This window comes from Chanodichthys erythropterus, chromosome 9 (genome assembly GCF_024489055.1).
Source record: "Chanodichthys erythropterus isolate Z2021 chromosome 9, ASM2448905v1, whole genome shotgun sequence".
Classification (NCBI taxonomy): Eukaryota; Metazoa; Chordata; class Actinopteri; order Cypriniformes; family Xenocyprididae; genus Chanodichthys; species Chanodichthys erythropterus.
Genome location: NC_090229.1, coordinates 34,376,203 through 34,399,638, shown reverse-complemented (window position 1 = coordinate 34,399,638; position 23,436 = coordinate 34,376,203). Strand labels below are relative to the sequence as shown.

The 23,436-nt window shown below is 37.0% G+C and overlaps 1 protein-coding gene across 1 annotated transcript in view; it reads left to right on the top strand.

Moving 5' to 3' along the window:
- antxr1a (ANTXR cell adhesion molecule 1a) overlaps positions 1-23,436 on the top strand; it is an 82,047-nt gene that overhangs the window by 1,038 nt on the left and 57,573 nt on the right. The window contains exons 2-10 of the mRNA XM_067394053.1: positions 12,378-12,449; positions 13,017-13,088; positions 15,623-15,704; positions 15,962-15,995; positions 16,417-16,496; positions 17,738-17,806; positions 17,985-18,065; positions 20,025-20,085; positions 21,912-22,010. Coding sequence (XP_067250154.1) covers positions 12,378-12,449; positions 13,017-13,088; positions 15,623-15,704; positions 15,962-15,995; positions 16,417-16,496; positions 17,738-17,806; positions 17,985-18,065; positions 20,025-20,085; positions 21,912-22,010 — 650 coding nt within the window. The remainder of the gene's footprint in view (positions 1-12,377; positions 12,450-13,016; positions 13,089-15,622; positions 15,705-15,961; positions 15,996-16,416; positions 16,497-17,737; positions 17,807-17,984; positions 18,066-20,024; positions 20,086-21,911; positions 22,011-23,436) is intronic.

Genomic DNA, 23,436 nt, shown 5'->3' with positions numbered 1-23,436 from the left:
TAGTTCCACATAGGCAATTTAATAGAAAAGTAATGTACTTTTATGCATTTTGACTATAAATTAAGGCTGTTTTAGATTTGTTTGATAGTTTGCTTGGCAATTTACAAGCAATCTTGACCTAATTTTGGCATGTAATGATGTGAAAGCCCTAGGACCCATAAGAACACATGGAAAATCAATTACATACGGTTCTAAACTCAGTCGTTTACATGAGTGCTGTACACAACAGGAATACACACACATGGACATACAGTAGATTGGATGTGGGTCACATTTTCCAACTATTCAGTTTCTACCAGTCTAAACTTTGGCTCTACTTGGCAACTTTTCCCCAGAGTGTTATGTTCATGTTCGACGAATGTGTTTTAAGTAAAAAATAACACAGCTGTGTTTCCTAATACATGTAAATCATTCGTCATGGGTAGACTGGCGGTTTAGCTGTGAATGTGATGTTATTGTTGGACAGATTCATATGGTTATACGGTGACATACAGCTGTATCTCAACTCATGTCCCCTTGGATCTTAAATGTAAATCAAATTCTGTCGGATCAAATTCATTTTCATTTCGTTTATTCTCCTTTTTTTTCAGTAAGAACATATTCCTGAATATAACAATGTTGATTATGTTATTGCATATTAGCACCCAATGGCCAAGCCACTCAAAAAAACAAAAAAACAACAAAAAAAACGGTGTGCTTTCAGAGGTTCCTCTAGGCCCTTTTCATGTCTTTCATCATCTACAAGACTTGTGAAGTCAAATGATTATTTTCTACTAGATACACAAAAGGAATTCTAGAAATGCTGTGGGAGAATAAAGTTGATGAATGCATTGATCACAACTGAGTTACATTAATTCCAGGATTGCTATGACCCCCTTTCACTTTAATAACAGCACTCAACACTCAGGGTGACTTGTTGATGATCATGTTCTTTAGAATGTTTTGAAATGTGTAGCTAATTTATTTAATACAATAACTTTTCTTTGATTTAATTTGTTCGAAATTTCTAAACTTTTTCTTTATTTCCAGGTTTAAATAATATTAATATCTTCTCTTTTTTATTGTGGCATTAAACTTTTAGACCCCACTGTACTAAGAAAAAGAGCAAAGCCAAAATCTGTCGAAAGTTGTCAAAAGGCATCTTTACACAACCGAGTTAAAGGGTTAGTTCACCCCAAAAATGAAAATTCTGTCATTATTTACTCCCCCTCATGTTGTTCCACACCCGTAAAACCTTTGTTCATCTTTGCAACACAAATTAAGATATTTTTGATGAAATCCAAGAGGTTTTTTTATCCTCCACAGAGAGCAATGAAATTATCACTTTCAAGGTCCAGAAAAGTAACAAAAAAAAAGGGGTGTGGCATGAAATGAGGGCGAGTAATTAATGACAGAAATTTCATTTTTGGTTGAACTAACCCTTTAAGGCTATTCTGTGCCTGCTCAAAATTAAATGTAAAGACTCAATTACATATAAAAGCCAGGCTAAAGCCTAGTCCACATGTACACGGATATGTTTTTATATGTTTATCCTGCTTCGTTTTTTTTTATTTTTTTTATTGTGTCCACAAACTTAAAAACATGCTTTGAAATTCTGTCAAGAGCATGCCAAACCAACAGGTGGCAATATAACCCTAACCGTAAAGCCATGTTGGCCAATCAGAAGCTTGTAAAAAATGTTATTACCTGTTCCGGTTCCAGTGTCGCAAGCAAAAATCTCTGGTTTCACCATCTACAGGACAACACCGTAACCAAAGTTTCTAAAAATCTTCACCCTGGCAGGAGTTTGCTTATGGACGGACAGCCAAACCGCATAGAAAAAGTTGCGGTTTTGAAAATACCAGTGTTTGTGTGGACAGGGCCTAAATCATGCCTGCTTTCACCCACTTCAGCCCCTAGTATCAAAGTATACAACTGTAATTTAATTGTAAATACATGTATGCCACCTCTGAGCAGCATTAAATAGTAAAATACACCTAAATGGCACTTCAGAAGTTCTTCAATTTTTCAGTATAAATATGGCAAAATACAGTCAAATCTGACTTTTGCAATAGTTTCATTATTATTTTGCACGTCAGATTCATGTTTTTTTTAAGGCTATAGCAGATACAAACACTACTGGTCATAATCAGTCATGCGGTATAACAGTATTTAGAGTCTTCAGCAGAAAAGAGATGCAATGGAATAAAACAGGAGCCTTCTAGCTGTCATGGGACAATGCCCACTATTAAGTTCTGGTTATGTTTAACACGGGTTAGTTTATCAACACAAATCAATCAGCAATGCCTGATCACTTGGAACTGAGTTATGGGAAAGTCGGGGTTTGGTTGTTCTGTTGCTCCACTTTTGTAGCTGTGGGCTTGATGGTTTGGCTCCTGTGCTCAGGAGGGTCTGTGAAGGCCATTTACTGTTCTACTCCATTCATTCAGCTCAAGCACTTCTGCAGAGAGTGCAACAAGAGTTTAGAAGCAGTGTTGGGCATAAAGACGATGTGTTATGAAACTGGCTCTGAATGGTCAATCACATCATTCTTTGATCAAACTAAATATTTGACCATTGTCCCAAATTAGAATGCTTTAATCAGACACTTTCCAATGTGACGTCACTGGGACTTGCTATAAATACTCTTCATGAGCGCTGGTTACATGGGTACCTTGTTTCATGTGATTTATCATTAGAGATCCCCAGAGGACCTTGTGAAGCTGGAGGTATAGGGCGTTGCCTGCAAGATGGGTGGGTGTGTAGCAGGGGGCTCCCTAAATAATTTCCAAAAATAGACGCACATACACTCTAAGGCCCTATCGTACACCCATTGCAATGAGGCACCAGGAGCAACGCAATTGTTTTTTGCTAGTTTCAGCCCAACGCAGTATTCATTTTCACATCCTGCACCACGTTGTTTAAATAGCAAATGCATTTGCACCCATTTGTGTGCCCATGCTGGTCTGAAAACGAGGTGTGTTCAGGTGCATTGTTGGCACGTTACTATTTTGAGGCAACTGAAAAGGACTGAGCCATTGACCAACTGAATCCTGTTCTAAAGTCAATGGCGCAATATTGTTTTTGTTATTTAAAGGTGCCATCGAACATTTTTTTTACAAGACGTAATATAAGTCTAAGGTGTCCCCTGAATGTGTCTGTGAAGTTTCAGCTCAAAATACCCCATAGATTTATTTTAATTAATTTTTTTAACTGCCTATTTTGGGGCATAATTAGAAATGCGCCGATTCAGGGCTGCAGCCCCTTTGATTGCTCGCGCTTTCCGTCCCCTCCAGAGCTCTCGACTCTATCGTTGCATAAACAAAGTTCACACAGCTAATATAACCCTCAAAATGGATCTTTACAAAGTGTTTGTCATGCATGCTGCATGCATGCGTCGGATTATGTGAGTATTGTATTTATTTGGATGTTTACATTTGATTCTGAATGAATTTGAGGTGTTTACATTTGATTCTGAATGAATTTGAGGCTGTGATCCATGGCTAACGGCTAATGCTACACTGTTAGAGAGATTTATAAAGACTGAAGTTGTGCTTATGAATTATACAGACTGCAAGTGTTTAATAATGAAAATAACGACAGTTCTTGCCTCTGTGAATACAGTAATAAACGATGGTAACACATTTAACAGTACATTAGCAACATGCTAAACGAAACATTTAGAAAGACAATTTACAAATATCACTAAAAATATCATGTAATCATGGATCATGTCAGATATTATTGATCCATTTGCCATTTTTCGCTATTGTCCATGCTTGCTTACCTAGTCTGATGATTCAGCTGTGCACAGATCCAGACGTTAATACTGGCTGCCCTTGTGTAATGCGTTGAACATGGGCTGACATATGCAAATATTGGGGGCGTACATATTAATGATCCCGACTGTTACGTAACAGTTGGTGTTATGTTGAGATTCGCCTGTTCTTCGGAGGTCTTTTAAACAAATGAGATTTACATAAGAAGAAGGAAACAATGGAGTTTGAGACTCACTGTACTGAACTCTTGTTATTTAACTATGCCAAGATTTGCAAATTTTGATTCTAGGGCACCTTTAAAAACCGCATAAGTAATATGCGCCTATAGGTGGGTGCACAACGTGCGTACACTCTGCTTATTACACACACAGGGACGGAAAAAATAAAATGATTTCAATGTAAAAATTATTGTGTGCATAAAGATAAAAATGCTTTGGTGGAATCCGGCCTGTCCTGTAGATGGTCTGCTCGCACGAATAAATCTCGCGCATGAGCAGATCTGTTTCCTCACTAGAAAAGCGGTCAGTTTTTCCGCTTGCAAATTCCGCCATGTAAATAGCGAATCCGCCATGCCGCGAGTGCAACTGGCTTTTAAAGGGAATGGGAGATGAGACTCTTATTGGTTTATTGCACGTTACGCCCAAAACACACCTATTACCTATTAAGAAACTTGGGACAACCCTTTTAGACCATGTGCCGGGCGGGCCAACCATATTTCCCCTTGTTAAACTAGCAAAAGTAGATTTGGATGCCCTAAGTGCACTTAGACTGTGTGCTTTAGACCATGTGCTTAGAACGTTATACATCATTATTTTTTGTCTTAAACCCAAGGTTTAGCTGATTATTAGTAGTTTCTCTAGTAGTGATATTATACTTTCTCATGCAAACAATGCATTTTACGTTAATAAAAGACTGATATATGAAACTTAATTTATGTCTAATATCAGTACTGCTAAATTAGGAGTTTGACTGTATGAATACTTTTAACTCTTATGTATCCTCAAATAGGCTTGATTTATACCATGTCTTCAATATTTAGGAAATGTAACTGTACTTTTCCAATGACTTTCTAACTTTCTAATGTACTTTCTAATGAGCTACTTTAACTTTCAGCTTACATAATGATATTTTTAATTATATGGATACTTTATGGTTTTTGTGACTAGAAAAACATAATTTACCTAACGGTCGCTAGGCTAACTGCTATTGTTTTGAGCCAATATAATTGAAATGTCCTCGTTGACCTGTTCTAGTTCTGAAATAAAAGCTGAGAAATGTGGTTGGGGGTGGGTTTTGTGCTCTCATCCATTCCCAGGAATTATCTAAACCTTTGGGTTAGGGAGGAACTGAATAATGTGACAATCCAGTCCAATTTTAGTTAAAATGAATATGCAATCTTGGGCAGGCTAGTTCATTAAGAGTTATAGCTATATAAATAAATCCTTCTCTTTTACACTCTCGCACACACATACCATTTGCCTCTTGTTAAACCACTTCACCATCAGCTCCAGATGTTCCAAACCCTGCCTGCTTTGGTTGTTTTGGAGCCCTGCATCCCACTAACAATGGAAAAATATAGTTTGAGAGGGAGAAAGACAAGCACAGAGGAAGGCGAGAGGAGGACAGAGGCAGTGCCTAAACAATTCAAATACTTTTGCCACATTATCTCACATCATTTCATTGCAATTAATAATTCTAAACCTCACGTTGTTCCAAACCTGTATGAGTTTCTTACATCTTTTGTAAGAAACAGAAAAGGAGATATTTTGAGGAATGTTGGTAACCAAGTTTATTAAGCAAAGCATAGTCAAAAAGAAGACATAATGCCATAACAAAAATTGCTATGTGACAAAAAATATCCATATTCTATGGATACTGTGTTTCACGCTGTGAATATTTGTGGATTGTATAGAACAAATGAAAATCTGTATGGACCGAACCAGGACCGGAACTTTTTTTTGCAAGAATGATATAACATACAGTACACTCACTCAAATCAAAATGTAACAGTTTTTATTTGTTTTTAAATTAAGACAAAAAGACCTTTGTGAACTTGAGAACTGAAAGCGGATGCTACTTAATTTGATATTTTGTTATCAGGGATTTTTTTTTTTTCAGACAGTATTAAAGTGTGGCAAAAAAAACAAAAAAAAAAAATGTTGCAAAACACATTTCTCCATTGTACTTGAATAAAATATGATAACAATGATTACATCTATTTAATAACTAATATAAAGTGCACATCTGAGTAATCCACTATTTTGATGACAGGTTTGATGGCAGGGCCTGTATTTTTAAACAGCTTTACCATGCAAAAACATGATCATCTGAAAGCAATTTTATTGTGGGCAGAGTTATACATTATAACAACAAGTACATGATTTGAATAACCCAATGGTCGTCGCTCTGCACTAGACATGGCATCATTAAAATAACATCTGGCACAGTGATAACTGAACTAATCAGAATGCCTTCATGAGGTAATTATACTGGAACATTAAATGGCACCTATTATGCTTTTTTAACCTTTCATTTTGTGTATAATATAGCTATTTTATGCATGTAACCAATCTAAACAATGGAAATTTTCAAGACACAAAGTCCATGCCAAAAGGCGGAAATCTTTCGAACAGAAAACACCCGCCTGAAACACTTCATTTGTAGTCCTGTAGAGTGATGATGTATTTTTGTAGGCCAACGCATAAGTTAGCATCACCCTGGTTCCCTCATTTGCATAATGCCCGCCTACTGGCTGCTTTGGACCATCCTCAAAGAACAATTGTGTAAGTGATTTAATATAAACATTTAAAGGTGGATGTCATAAGTGGTGAACATAATGATTACAATATATAGAAAATTTTGCATTGGTGTATGTTGATTCAGAGTTTGCGTTATCTCTTCACATCTGAAGTCTTCATAAGAGGCTGGATCTAAACTGGAGCTGACGTACTCTCTAGTTACCTCGGGATGGGCATTCCAAGATAAAACAAAAAAGCGAATAATTAGCGTAGCTGCTGATCATAACATTTCGAACAAAGATACAGTGTGTGCAGAATTATTATTCACGTTGATTTTCTGATCATATTTTTTTTTCCAGGCACATTTCTTAATAATTACTATTAATGTTGTATTTAATCATTCATTTCTATATAATTGTTATGGGAGTTCATTTTTAGTCTATCTTCTACCCTGAAGTCTGTTTTGTAGAGATGGACTAAAAATGAACTCCCAAAACTTACTGCCAGATTCTGGAAGTGGTACAAGAGGATGTGGTGCTGGTCCTTCAAGAGTCACTCTCAATCTGTCTGTCTATAAAGCCTATAAAAACCAGTATTCATGTATTTCACAACACTTCAGCTTGTGATTCATATTAAGTGGGGGTCATTTTTTAGGATTCTTTACCTAACCTAAGTCTCTGAGATCCTGACACCTTGTACTTCTGGAGACTCCAGGTAGGTTGCAGTTCTGGAAAATGGTGGCGCTGGAGACTAAAGGGTTTCTGATGGTTTCACACTTAATTCTTCACCTTAATTCTTAATTCTTTTGCTGTTAACATGTGTCTTGTCTTCCCACCGTGTTTTTGTCTGACCCAATGAGCGTTTTGCTGTCCATTGGTCATGCCTTAACTGCAATTTAACGTTATTTACTTTGTTAGTGCATATTACTAGTCTTGTGGTAAACAATTAATCCGTGCAAGTTAAAACACAGAAAAAAATTGTTTGTCACAGTAATCTTTAATCAAAATCTGAAAAGTTACTTCCGGTCTGGAATGGCGTTCCTTCTCTGATGACGTAATTTTGATGGCTTGGGTTGAAAACACGTAAACCACTCCCCATCGAACTGTTAGTCTGCTGTGAGCGAGAGATGGAGAGGAGGAGCACTAAAGTAAAACTCTACCCTCTATTCAATATTCTGTTTCAATTGGAAAAATGTCACAACACTGGAGAAAAGACGTTTGCAACTTCCGGTTCACGCAGACTTTAAGATTATGTTAATATGGTTTATGTTAATTAATGTGGTTTGGAAATGGTAAGATGTGCCTGGAAAAAAATACGATCAGAAAATCAACGTGCCAAATAATTCTGCATGCACTGTATAGTCATGTGCTTTTGATTTGATGTAACTGGAGTGCAAGGTTATGAGATGCATGATGTGAATGCTTGGCTAAAGAGATGCATCTTTAATCTAGATTTAAACTGGGTGAGTGTCTCTGAGCCCCAAACATCATCAGGAAGGCTATTCCAGAGTTTAGGAGCAAAATGCGAGATGCTCTCTCTCCTTTATTGGACTTACAGTCAAACAAAAAATTATTCAGACATTTTTATATATTTTTACTAGTGGGTGCAGGATACTATAGTTCATTTGTGTAAGTGAGGATAGCAAAACTGACATATTATACCCAAAAAGTATTCATACAGTCTACCAGTCTCAGGTGTCCCCGGAATGTGTTGGTAAAGTTTCAGCTTAAAATACCTCACAGATTACTTATAAATCCATGTTGTAAATACCCATTTCTGACTGCAGTCAACAATAGGCTGTTTTCGTACATGTGCCTTTAAATGCAAATGAACTGCTGTGCCCCGCCCCCTCTCTACGTTCACAGTTCCTGACTCTGCCTAATGTTTTGATTATCACCTATATCGTGATCACTCTCACTCTCACAGATAGCATAGTTCTTCTTTTATCATTAAAGTGTATTATTTCCATGGGTTTTAAAGCTTTATCAGTTTAAACTTCTAACGGATCGATATCTGAAGCACCCACAGACACACACACGCATACAGCTGTCAGACGTCAAGTTTCGTGTCGTGAGTAACTTCTCCTTCACATTTTTTGTTTTGTTTAAACTGTCAAATACACACAAGGTTCTGTCAAAAACACACAGTTCACATAAAAAGAACCAGCTATGTCTGTGAATTTAAATAGCAGGCAACGTTACAGAAATCGTATGTGTACATTAGATCTGTGGCGAATTCCATTGAAAAACAAAACTAATTCAGTGCTTTGCTCAGATGTCAGTAAATGAAGACTGTTCACTCTTCCATCCAACAAAACATCTCTTACCAGACATTGTTGTCACTACAGCTGCTCGAGCGCGGAGAAAATGGCGGACAGCATACAGCTCGCTGAGGGCGGAAAATATGGTAATGCAGGACTGTCAATTAGCGGTCATGGGCGGGGCATGAGGAATGTGACGTCACATCACTCAGAGAATCAAAACGGCTTGTCTAATGAGACTGCTTTGGTTTTAATGGGGATTCAAAAGGTTAGTTCACACCAAAATGAAAATAATGTCATTTATTACTTACCCTCATGTCGTTCCACACCCATAAGACCGCCGTTCGGAACACAAAAATGACGATATTTTTGATTAAATCCGATGGCTTAGTGAGGCCTGCATTCACAGCAATGGTACTTCCTCTCTCAAGATCCATAAAGGTACTAAAAACATATTTAAATCAGTTCATGTGAGTACAGTAGTTCTACCTTAAAGGTGCAATATGTAATATTTTCTGTCCACTAGAGGTCTATTCAAAATAAAGGTGTAGCTTGATGACGGCAGGTTTGAGCATGGAATCTTGGGACATGTGGTATTCACCTCACAACCAGTGTAAAACAATTGGGATAGACCTCGGGAAGAAATCATGTTCATGGATGCGATTATTAACGTTAATGTAGTATGAAGCAGAGCAGAACCGAGTGTTGTGGAGCTGAACGAGGAGCTGGAGCGATTGCGCGACACACCTCTCACTAGCAGCAGAACTTTTATTATGTCACAGTCGCCAGCGCTGCTTCCGCTTTTCCAGTCATGAGTATGAGGTAACACAGCTCTGTTTATCATATTAGATACATTTGAGAGTGTTGAAAATTATGTTATAACGTTACTCTGTGTCATCACTCGGTGGGTGATGTGAGACACTGTTACACACTGCAGTAAGATATTAGATTATCATGTTAAATGCTGGATGGCTTGTGTTGATAAATGGCATGCAATTAATTTTAAAATGTATTGTATGATGGAGAAAATGCTGTATTACTGTTGCTAAAAATAAAGCTGCATCTGATTATGCTATGTTAGCTACTTCACAAAATAGTGTTTTTCTCTGAGGCATGGTAAAGCATGGTACTCGCAAAAAATCAAGAAAATTAGATTTAAACGATAAGACTAAATGTGTTGAGCTATATAACAACAATTAGTTTTCTGTCTATAAATATATCAAAACAGTTGTTCCCTTGTCTATTAAAACATGTAAGTATTAAAGAGTCTTTGGTGTTTCCATGGTTTCTGAGAGTAACATGGGTATGACGCCATTGACAGACGACTCCTCACACGTCCCGGAGCCTTGGTTAAAACTGCAATTTTCTCATGATTTACAAATAGTTGCAAACATTTGGGATGTTCTAAGTACTCAAGTGAACAAAATATATAACACTGGCCTAGTGGTTTTTGGATATTTTACTGAAAAATTTGTACATAGTGCACCTTTAATATTATAAAGCGACAAGAATATTTTTGTGCGCCAAAAAAGCAAAATAACGATTTCAAAACACTGCTTCGGAACTTTGCGAATCGAATCAGTGACTCAGAGCACCAAAGTCACTTGATTTCAGCAGTTTAGCCATTTGATATAAGATCCGATTCACTGATTCGATTCGTAAAGCTCCAAAACAGTGTTTTGAAATCGGCCCATCACTATATTGTTGAAAAGTCGTTATTTTGTTTTTTTGGTACACAAAAAGTATTCTCGTCGCTTCAGAACATTAAGGATGAACCACTGTACTAGTCACATGGACTATTTTAATGGTGTCTTTAGTACCTTTCTGGGCCTTGAAAGTTTCAGTTACGTTGCAGTCTATCAGAGGCCAGATAGCTCTTGGATTTCATCAAAAAATATCTTAATTTGTGTTCTGAAGATGAACAAAGGTCTTATGGGTGTGGAACGACATGAGGGTGAGTCATTAATGACAGAGTTTTTATTTTTGGGTGAACTAACCCTTTCAGTGATAAAAAGAAATTGCACAAAAAAAATTACAACACTTTGCACCAATAAAATGTGCACTTACTTCCTGTTGCATGGCCAAGACCACAAATAGTGGTATTTATGCCCTGTCCAAATAATACCCACATTTGCGGTCTTTGACCACTTGTCTACTTACATGACCTATTTCCTGTATTTGGCTCAAGTGTTCAAGTGGGCATGAAGACTGCAAGTGTGTGTACTGTGTAGAACTTTTGATTACCTGATGGGACACACTTATAGTCTTCCAAAAATGCAAGCATTATACAGAGCTTTTTTATGATTATTTTCAGTACTTTGCATTTTAAAATACACTTTTAAATGTCTGTTCAGTGGTTGCTATGTAACTAACAGAAGACACTATTTTAAAATTGTGGTGCTTCTTTAAGTGTTAAAAAAGCAGTTGCAATTGATGTACAAAATACACATAGCCTACTCATCTTTGCATCAATAAAATAAGCAACACTTAATATTTTACTACCAAATTATATGTAATATATAATTAATTTAACTTACAGTCGAATGTTTTCCTTGACGTCTCGCAATTTCGGGACATGTGAGTTCCCGAACATAATGCATGATGGGATACGCTTAGCCTCGAAGCGGTATTCAAGATAGTGTGGGTTTAGTGTGCATTAAGGGCACTGCACTTGGGCATTTTATATGTATATATATATACAGTCGACTCACCTACGTTTCTCGACAGTTTTCAGCATCCCTCCACCACCCCGTCTCCTCACACTCGCCTGGTTACTTTCCTAACCAGAAATACTGGGGGAGTACTCTGGGTTCGGGCCAAAATACAGAGCTCGGAGCCTTCTCCTCGGACAGCATGCCAAATACGCATACTATTTAATCTGATTATTTGTAAGTGTGAACTCGTGAGGTATAGGATTCTGCTTTGTCTGTCACTGGTTGTTCAATTATTCAACTAAATTGTCAAAAAAACATTTTAAATAGAATAGAATAGCTAGGGGGCTTCTTGACCCAGTTAGAAAGCCATCTTACTCAAGTAGCTAGTCTTTGAATAAATTTACATTTTGTGCCACGACAATTTAGCAAATGTTTCTATTTCCATTAATAACACACTGGCTGATGCATCATCATCCTGCCTAAACTTATACATAAATATGTTACAATTCAAATGTAAATGTACATTGCTCTTATAGGATGGCATCCTCCTCTATCTTACTCTATTTGAGATTTTAAAGAGTTTTAATTTAATTTAAATTTCAAAGTCAGATTCCAATGTGAGGTTTCAGTGAAATATTACTGTAATACTACTGTATACAACTGTAATATTTAAGATTCATGATTGTTGATCTTTGGCTGAATTCATAGTCAATGGAATATTAACAGCTGGCATCGCACTCATTCAGACAGCTGCTCTGGGAGGATGCGGGATACTTGAATGATTTCCCTCTGGGGAGGATAAAAATGTGTCAATGTAGTTTTTGAACTGCTGCTTTTAGAAGAAAAAAAAACTCTTATTCACACAGCTGTAAATCTCAAACTTTGGCTATTCTTCTCAGCTTGTGAATCTTTATTGCCCTCTTGATGTTCGACTGTAAGTGTCCAATATGTCTGTTTCACCCTGCAGATCAGGAAGTGTGCAGCATCACTGGAATGAAATATATAACTTTGTGGAACATCTGGCACATAAGTTCATAAGGTAGGCAAAGACAGAGTCTAACAAAAATGTGTGAGTGTGCGTTATTTTTTCTACTATACTGTATATGTGGATGAAAAATTCCCTGAACAAACACCACCTCTCTAAATCATGTTTAAGTAAAAATATTTATTTGCATCTATAATTTCTAGTTGGCTTAATAAAAGTTCTGTAAATTAATGAATTGGTTACACTTTATTTCAATAGTCCACTTTCTACTTATTGTAAGTAACTTTGCAATTACATGTCAACTAACTCTCATTAGAGTAGTAGACTGTTAGGTTAGGGTTCAGGTTAGTAGAATAAGTTGACGTGCTTGCTAAGTTACATATTGTCAGTAATGTCTGTTGGGGAGCATCAAAATAAAGTGTTAGCAGACAGTCTACTATGACTGGTAGTTGCAGAGTTACTTAGTTGAATGTCTTAAGTAGACCATCGAAATAAAGTGTTACCAAATATGCTTTTTGAAAACTATATTACACCATTTCAGTTATTTCAAAAATGTACATTGAAATCATAATTTCAGTCAAATATACATGTTTAAACATTATAATTTGTTGTTGCATGTAGCCCACAGTTGCGGATGTCCTTCATTGTGTTCTCCGATCAGGGCAAGATTTTGATGCAGCTTACAGAAGACAGGTGAGTAAACTTTATCTTCATTATTTACAAACATACCTGTTTAACTCCAGCTGTTTGCTCAAATGCATCATGTTCACTTTTGCAGTTTGGAAGGGTTTTGACCTTCCTATGAGTTTGTGGCAAAAGAAGTTTTACACTTTTGTTACCAAAAAATAAATGAAGGCCAAATCTGTGAGAATCGATCATGTGACAGTTAATGACCCATAAAGTACGGCACATCTGCTGTGAACATTCCCTGGTCTTGGCGATCGTCTCCAGTCCTTAAAACAGCACTTCTATGACTTCAGCATGTGGCTCACAATTTCTAAAGTAATGTCACTTTTGTGAGCTGCCAATGCCAAACTTCATTGTGACTAAGGCTTTTCCATATGTCCAGAGAAGTGTTGGTTTGTCAGTGATTGTTAGGGTATCATTTGTGGTCGGTGTACGTTTGACCATTACATTTTCTATTTAAAAAGCACAATCCATCACACTGTGCATACCATTATAAGCAGAACTAGAAGCTAAAGTTTGTAAACAAACTTTGATGTTGGCTTGAGAAAGCCTGAATGGGCAACATGAGTCATAAAAAACCAAAGCACATATCTGTTCGGTGTTCTGGAGCTGGCCCCACCACACACAAACAATCAATCAATAAAACTTTTTTAAATTTAGGGCTATAACAAACTATTATTTTGATTATCAATTAATCTATTAATTCTTTTTTCAATAAATCGATCTATTATTTTTTGGCCGCACTTTATATTAAGTGTCTTTAACTACTACACTATATTGCCAAAAGTATTGGGACACCCCTCCAAATCATTGAATTCAGGTGTTCCAATCACTTCCATGGTCACAGGTGTGTAAAATCAAGCACCTAGGCTTGCAGACTGCTTCTACAAACATTTGTGAAAGATTGGGTCACTCTCAGGAGCTCAGTGAATTCGAGCGTGGTACCGTGATAGGTTGCCACCTGTGCAATAAGTCCATTCGTGAAATTTCCTCACTACTAAATATTCCACGGTCAACTGTTAGTGGTATCATAACAAAGTGGAAGCAATTGGGAACAACAGCAACTCTACCACAGAGTGGTAGGCCACGTAAAATCACAGAGCGGGGTAAGTGCATGCTGAGGCACACAGTGCGCAGAAGTTGCCAACTTTCTGCAGAGTCAATAGATACAGACCTTTAAACTTCGTGTGGCCTTCAGATTAGCTCAACAGTGTGTAGAGAGTTTCATGGAATGGGTTTCCATGGCCGAGCAGCTGCATCCAAGCCTTACATCACCAAGTGCAATGCAAAGTGTCAGATGCAGTGGTGTAAAGCACGCCACCACTGGACTCTAGAGCAGTGGATACATGTTTTCTGGAGTGACGAATCACGCTTCTCTGTCTGGCAATCCGATGGATGAGTCTCGGTTTGGCGGTTGCCAGGAGAACGGTACTTGCCTGACTGTATTGTGCTGAGTGTAAAGTTTGGTGGAGGGGGATTATGGTGTGGGGTTGTTTTTCAGGGGTTGGGCTTGGCCCCTCAGTTCCAGTGAAAGGAACTCTTAATGCTTCAGTATACCAAGACATTTTGGACAATTTCTCCCAACTCCCAACTTTGTGGGAACAGTTTGGGGATGGCCCCTTCCTGTTCCAACATGACTACGCACCAGTGCACAAAGCAAGGTCCATAAAGACATGGATGAGTGAGTTTGGTGTGGAGGAACTTGACTGGCCTGCACAGAGTCCTGACATCAGCCCGATAAAACACCTTTGGGATGAATTAGAGCGGAGACTGCGAGCCAGGCCTTCTCGCCAACATCAGTGTCTGACCTCACAAATTTGCTTTTAGCAGAATAGTCAAAAATTCCCATAAACACACTCCTAAACCTTGTGGAAAGCCTTTCCAGAAGAGTTGAAGCTGTAATAGCTGCAAAAGGTGGGCCAACTCCATATTAAACCATACAGATTAAGAATGTAATGTCAGGCGTCCCAAAACTTTTTTGTTGAATTTGAAAATTTAGAAAAACAAAGACTATAAGGTAGGGAAAAATCAGAGCTTAAATTAATAATCTCAAACCAATAAAGGGAACAAGCAACAGGTGTCAAACCATGAACAAATTAAAGCAAAGAAACTCAAAGAAAACCACTAGAAACAAAGGAAACAGAACTAGACAAAACCCACTTGTAAACAGAATCAAACACAGATAACCGTAACACATTGATAATAATAAAACATTTTTCTTGAGCATCAAATCAGCATATTAGAATGATTTCTGAAGGATCATGTGACACTGAAGACTGGAGTAATGATGCTGAAAATTCAGCTTTGATCACAGGAATAAATGACATTTTTAAAAAAAGAAAATAGTTATTTAAAATCATAATAATATTCAACAATATTACAGTTTACAATATTATCTTCATTATTACAAGCTTTTGGCTGGTATACTTACACTCCATGATCTCTAGAATTATTTAATTAATATTTAATGATTTAATTATTGTTATTATTATTGGCCATGATGTATTTTTCATGACTTTTTCATTGTGTGCAAATGTCAGGGACCAAATTCGTATCGGTTTGGAGGAACTGAAGAATGTCCGGCCAGGTGGAGACACTTTTATGCATGAAGGCATTCTGAGGGTGAGTGAGCCAGTAGGAACCATTTTGGCTCAGCAGTACTTCCCATCCAGCTATGACAAATAGCTCTAAATCATCTTCACGAAGGTTATGTTTGGCCTGTACTCAGACTGATGGACCTAAAAAAATGACTAAATCTTTCACATCGGGGTAAATTTATTCCATTATTTCAGGGAAATAACTAATCGCTGTGAATGTTGTTTGATCTGCTTGAGATTACAATATTTCTGATGTTTTTCTTTGTTCTTTATTACTACTAGGCAAGCGAACAGATTTACTATGGTAACTCTGAGGGTAGGTCAATTTAAAACACTATTTTGTTTAAACAATCTTCATTTTTTCTAATTGGTTTTATATTACTGACAGAAGATGGTTAAACTGGATATAGTTGCAGGTAGACCAGTTTAACCTGTGTTGCTATGCTAAAACCAGCATGAAAGTGCCCAAAACACACCTTGTACTTGTACAAGCAACAAGATGGTCTTAGTTGGTTATTTAAACTGGTCATCAGCTTAACCAGTTTATCTGGTTTAGGCTGTTTCGATTCAGCACAATTACGATTTATTCCCCCTAATATTGTTCTTTTAGATATCAAAATTACTTTCTTGCTAGTTTCAGCATGTTGCATTCCCCTGCTGTAAAACAGTTTAAAAAAATTATTAATCAAAATCTGGCATCAAGTTACAAACATGATAAAAATGTTGTCTCTTTGAAGGATACCGCACAGCCAGTGTCATCATCGCTCTCACAGATGGGGAACTGCATGAAGATCTCTTCTATTATGCTGAGAGAGAGGTAAGAATGATGAAAGACAGAAGAGGGGAAAGAAAAAGAGTGGAGTTGGTGACAGTCCCTCGTGAAGAAGAAGTTCACTTTATTATAGTTTTAAAAATGGTATTATTACAGAAATAATACTTTAAAAGAATATGTTTTTCTTTCTTCAGTCAAGGATTTTTCTCCATATAGTGGACTTCAGTGGGGTTCATTGGGTTGAAGGTCAAAATGACAGTTTCAGTGCAGCTTCAAAGGTCTCTACATGATCACAGACGAGGAATAAGAGTCTTATCTAGCGAAACGATCTGTCATTTTCTAATAAAACAAAAAAACAAAAATGTATATACTTTTTATCCATAAATGCTCATCTTGCACTGCTCTGCGATATGCCACTAATTATGTAATCACATTGGAAAGGTCATGCGTGACGTAGGTGGAAGTACAGCGGTAGGGCGAAAATCTCCATCACATTTTCACCTCCAACTTCAAAATAGTTCAACAGCATCACCTTTTTTGTAAAGGCTGTTACTTAGTCTTTGCAAAGTCTTCGCTTTGTAGACACTTGCTCGTTACTTCTGCCTACGTCATGCGTGACCTTTCCAATGTGATTACGTAATGCATGGCGCATCGCAGAGCAGTGCAAGATGAGCATTTGTGGTTAAAAAGTATATAATTTTTTACTTTTTTAGGAAATGACCGATTGTTTCACTAGATAAGACCCTTATTCCTCATCTGGGGAATCATGTAGAGTCCTTTGAAGCTGCACTGAAACTTCAATTTGGACCTTCAACCCGTTGAACCCCACTTAAGTCCACTTCATGGAGAAAAATCCTGGAATGTTTTCCTCAAAAACCTTAATTTTTTTTCGACTGAAGAAAGAAAAACATAAACATCTTGGATGACATCGGGGTGAGTATATTATCAGGAAATTTTAATTTGAAGTGAACTAATCCTTTAAATAACATTTTTAACATAAATAACATAAATTTCCATTTTTTACATACAAAATATCAGCCACACTCACTAAAATAAGTGTACTGTACATACGTTTTCCCCATCTCCATGTTTTGACCTAATTTTCCTTTCAGCTTCAACCAACAAAGACATTATTCAGCATCTCTAATGATTAGAATTACCCAGCGTCCTCTTCATTGATGTTCAGCTTTGTCAGCCAGTGCCAAAAGCATGAGCTCTGAATAAGGCAGTTAATGGCTAATAGATTGCAGGTGTCTGAACTGTTTCTGCTCTTGTGTTTCCCTCAGGCCAATCGCTCCCGCAGCCTGGGTGCCTCTGTGTACTGCGTAGGGGTAAAGGATTTCAATGAGACTCAGGTGTGTGTGTGTGTGTTGTTTTTGGTGGTAAGGTTTAAAACTAGATCTTGGCACTTTGACCAAAGTGTTACAAGGTTTCTATAAATGATGCTTGGGGGTTTATGAACTTGGACTTGTTTTAATATATATATATATATATATATATGTCATTTTGTAATTTCTTTTTTGTTTTTCATAGCTGGCCAAGATTGCTGACAGCAAAGATCATGTTTTCCCAGTAAATGATGGCTTTGAAGCTTTACAAGGTGTCATTGATTCGGTGAGTGTTTATGTAAATAGTTTAATACAGCAAATTGTATTCTTTATGAATATTTTTATTACTGTATTACTGAGAAAAATCACATTGTATTTTTTTAATCATTATATAAGGGATAGTTCACCCAAAAATGAAAATTATCCCATCTCATTTACTCACCCTCAAGCCATCCTAGGTATAGAAGATCTTTCAGACGAATACAATCAGAGTTATATTAAATAATATTCTCGCTCTTCCCAGCTTTATAATGGTAGTGAAGGGGGCGTGATATTTTGAAGCCCCAAAAAGCGCATCCATCCATCATAAAAGTAATCCATACGACTCCAGGGGGTTAATAAAGGCCTTCTGAAGTGAAGCGAGTGTTTTAGCAAGAAAAATATCCATATTTAAACTTTATTAACTATACTAACTAGCTTCCGGCAGAAGGCCTGACCCGACACATAATGTATTGACGAACGTGGAAACACAGAGGATAAAACAAAACAAAACACAAATTAGAAGTCTAAAATGAGAATTTTCAAAGAGAAAAGTCGAAGGATTTCGATATAAGAGGAGCTTGAGTTTGTTGCACAGCCCTATTTGTTTAAACCATGAGAAGTGTCTAAGCTTACGATACTCCTACATCCTACAATGTATTAGGGGTTACTCTTTTGCCATAAATTAATGTGTACGGCCATCTGCTGGAAGCTAGTTATTATAGTTAATAAAGTTTTAATTTGGATATTTTTCTCACAAAAATCCATCGTTTTGCTTCAGAAGGCCTTTACTAACCCCCTGGAGCTGTATGGATTACTCTTATGATGGAAAGATGCAATTTCACGCCCTTTTCAATACCATTATAAAGCTTCATATATTTTAATATAACTCTGACTGCGTTCTTCTGAAAGAAGATAGTCATATACACCTAAGATGGCTTGAGAGTGAGTAAATCATGGGATAATTTTCATTTTTGAGTGAACTGACCCTTTAAGTTTTAAATTTTAATAAGGTGTTTTTTACATGATCATATATTAATGCACTTTCTATGTATTACTTTTTGCCAAATTCAATCAATTGAAACCAGTTTCATAAATATCTGCCAGTAGTATGCATTTGAAATATTTTATCAGTGGAGAAAGATGCTTTTCAGATGGTTTTATTGCCAACCAGACAAACCTTGACCCCTTGGGTAAAAGCCATGCTAAACAGCAACAGAAGAATTAAAGAAAAACAAAGAACTGTGGAATAACAAACAAGAATATTCATTGAGTCCTGTCGGAAGATGATGGATTCTATCAGTGTCAGACCCGCCATGCCCTGCCTGGACCACTTTGATCCCACGATCTGCTGGAGACTGCCCAAACACTATCAAAGTCTCTTCACCATGTCCTTTCTTTCTACATTGAAAGCTAATGATTTATATTTCTTAAGCTCTGAAGGTTGAAGAAAAGAGGAGATATTTGGGTTAATACTTGTCTCACCCATGCAGAGGTTTCATGAGCTGAGACTGGGGTCGGTCCAGCTGGCCTCCATCTGCTCTCAATTAGCTGCATGCTGAAAGCTCTTGGCTGAAGCTCAGGAGAAGAGTGTCATAAATCAGCAGGGACTTGGGATCTGAAAGCATACTTCCATAGATGACAGAGGAAGGCGGTAGTCATGTAGATCAAAACAACCTTGCCACACTTAGGTGCTGGTGTGGTTGATGAAGGCTGTTTCCAGGAGGAGAGGAAGGAGACGGAGAAAGCAGATGTACATTTCAAAACAAAAACGCCACATGAGGATTGTCCTGTTGAGGCACTAGCAAGAGAGGTGTTGCTTCATTTGATTGGTGGAGCCTTCAAGATAAAATAAACTTATTCTGAAAAAAAAGTCTTCTTTACTGTTTGTTTTATGAATTTATGGACATGGAATTAAGTGATCAGTTAGTTTTAATAGGTCAGCCAACCTAGTTGTTTACCTGCTAAATTTCTTTGTACTCATCAGATCTTGAAGAAATCATGCATAGAGATTCTTGCTGCAGAACCTTCCAGTATCTGTGCTGGAGGTGAGTACAGTTCTGTTCTGCTCAATATCAACCAGCCACAGCTTCAAGGTAGTGAACAATCCTCCAGACTAATAGGTTTGATTTAGTTTGATCAAAAGCCCAGATGTGAGGTTTGTTTGTGTTTCAAAAAAAAATTTAACAACTAAAAAAATTACACACTTAAATTACACACCTTACTTATATAATACATTACTTGGTAATACTTTATTTTGATATTCCATCATAGACGTTCTACTGATGATAAATAACTTTTGAACTACATGTCAACCAGTCATTAGAGTATTAGTAGTCTGTCTGCTTAATCATAAACACTTTATTTTGATGCTCCACCAGACATTCTGACTATAAGTAACTTTGCAAGTACTTAGGGGACATTTTCAACTAAAAACAGAAAACTTTTTATGCGTTTTGGCCGTTCATTTAAAACGGTGACGTCATGAACATGCACATTACGTGTTCAGTCTATATGCACGCAGTGTTTCTTTGCAAAGTGACATCGCCAACTACTGGCCTGACAGCATATTACAACGTATTTAGTCATTTTCCCAGATCCATGTAAAAGGGGAATCGTTTTGACAACTGTACGCAAAAAACACAGTTAGTCCATCTTTGTCATGTAAACGTACCCTCATTCTACTAACCCTAACCCTAACCCTAACCCTAACACTCTACCAATACTCTAAATGAGATTTATTTGACATGTAGTTGCAAAGTTACTTATCGTCAGTAGAATGTCTGTTGGGGGCACGTCAAAATAAGTAGAATGTCTAAAGTGGACTATCGAAATAAATTGTAAACCATTACTTAAAGGTGCAATAGCTGGTTGAAAGTCTCCTCATATCCTGATAGCAATCACTATGTTAAACGGTCTAAATGTATTTTTATAAATATATGTATAACCCTATCCCTAAAATGGACATCCAAACTTTATATTCGGTCTAAATGAAATAATATGATGTCCTGCCTGCCTGTCAAAGTATGTTTTTACATTCCCTTGCACGAAGACGTTCACGTAGACATCATATGTCATCATTGTGTTTCATGCTATGCAAAGTTTATATAGACAGACGTCAGTCGCGGAACACCATAAACAAACAGCAGCCGCCTTTTACAGTTCCTACCGAATCAAAACAACAAGCTTATACTGCGTTCACATTAGAGGTCTGCGTTGGACTGTTTTTATTGTCCCACTCCCACAAGGTTCTATTCCGCTTCCACCCGCTGCAGCTTAAAATTCACTCTGTGTTCACCTGCTGTCCGCTTATGATGATTTTCTACCTGACCTGACGGGTCCTGCTAAATTTAGATTTCATTTCCAGAATCTAACATTTAATTTTCCCCTAAAGAAAGAGAGAGTGATTGAGGGATAACAAATAAATATTGTAATAAATATTACAATATTTTTACTTTACTTTAAATATTGTAATAAGGAGACTGAAAAGGCAGTTAAATTAATTTAAAAACAAAATGTAATAATATTTAAATGCATAATATTTAGTAGTAAGAACAAAACATTTCCCCATGCAGATTTTGCAACGGGTTCAAATTCATCATGTTGACCAACAAAGTGATTTCTGTGCGGATTGTGTTTCATTCAAATGCTACACTGTTAACAATTAACAACCTTTTTTTGCTTGTGAAATTTGCTAATGTGACCACACCTTAAATTAAAATATTGATGATGTTATCATGCTTTGCAGCAAACAATTTCTTTCTCCTTTAGAAAATAAAACTTAAAGTAAAAATTGTATTGATGGCTCTGGTAAGTGTCTTTCAAAATTGTTACATGATTTAACATTGTTATATGTAAACTTCCTGTTTTATAGAGGCATTCCAAGTTGTTGTTAGAGGAAATGGATTCCTTCATGCTAGAAATGTGGACAAGGTTCTTTGCAGCTTCAGAATAAATGACACCCTCACCAGAAGTAAGTACAATGAAATTCTGGCAATTATTTATTCACCCTCAAATCGTTTCAAACCTGTATGCTGTTATTTTTTTCCATGGAACACAAAACATATTTTTTAGCTATTGTTTTCATTTAAGTAGAATTCATAGTGACAACGGACTGTCAAGCTACAAAAATACATTAAAGGTGCCTTAGAATCAGTTTTTACAAGATGTAATATAAGTCTAAGGTGTCCCCTGAATGTGTCTGTGAAGTTTCAGCTCAAAATACCCCATAGATTTTTTTTTATTCATTTTTTTAACTGCCTATTTTGGGGTATCATTAATTAAGTTCTTGCTTGCTTACCTAGTCTGATGATTCAGCTGTGCACAGATCCAGATGTTAATACTGGCTGCCCTTGTGTAATGCCTTGAACATGGGCTGGCATATGCAAATATTGGGGGCGTACATATTAATGATCCCGACTGTTACGTAACAGTCAGTGTTATGTTGAGTATTGTTTTCCAGAGGTCTTTTAAACAAATGAGATTTATATAAGAAGGAGGAAGCAATGGAGTTTGAAACTTAACGTATGTCTTTTCCATGTACTGAACTCTTGTTATTCAACTATGCCAAGGTAAATTAAATTTTTGATTCTAGGGCACCTTTAAAGAAGTACCTTAAACATAGTAAACAGCAGGGGTGGGGAGATGAGATTATAGGGAGATGAGAGGGTTTGTATCTCTTACCATTGGAGAAAGCATAACGGCTAACTTAATCACGTGTGGCACCTCTCAGCCTATTGTGTAATGGCAGTGATATCAGTGCCAGCCGTTCAAAACTCCCTACCTGCGTGCCGCCTATGCGTACCGCCAGAGCATTAGCATTAGCCATTATGCTTTTTTGGCTAAAGGTTGCAATCTTGCCTTCCAGTGGCTTGGTTTAGCTCCAACCCTAATTAAACACACCTGAAGCTAATCAAGGTCTTCAGGATTACTAAAGTTACAGACAGTTGAGTGTTTTTTTCAGGGTTGGTGGACAATGGCCCTCCAGGGTCAACGTTCTCCACCCCGGTATACAGTATCTGACTCATGTGCTAAAGTATTCTACAACCGTGCCATAGCTTTGTGTGGAGTACAGACCTGAAACAGACCTTCTGAAGCTCTCAAATAAAATGTAGATGTCAGGTTGCATGTCAGTAATATGTAATATCATTGATTTTTCCAAGATCTCGTAACTTGTGCCATTTGATTAGAGAGCTCTTGGCGAAGACTAATAGTGATTTTAGTTTCAGTCCGTTCCTTACTCAAACCTATCTATCTGGCTTCAGAAGACTTCAAATATAGCACCTAAGTGATATGGACTACTTTTATGATACTATTAAGATGTTAATTTGTAATTTTGTCCTTTTTGAATCCCTTTGGTAACTTTGAACTGTTGTTTGATGGAAAAGATGTTTTGTGTT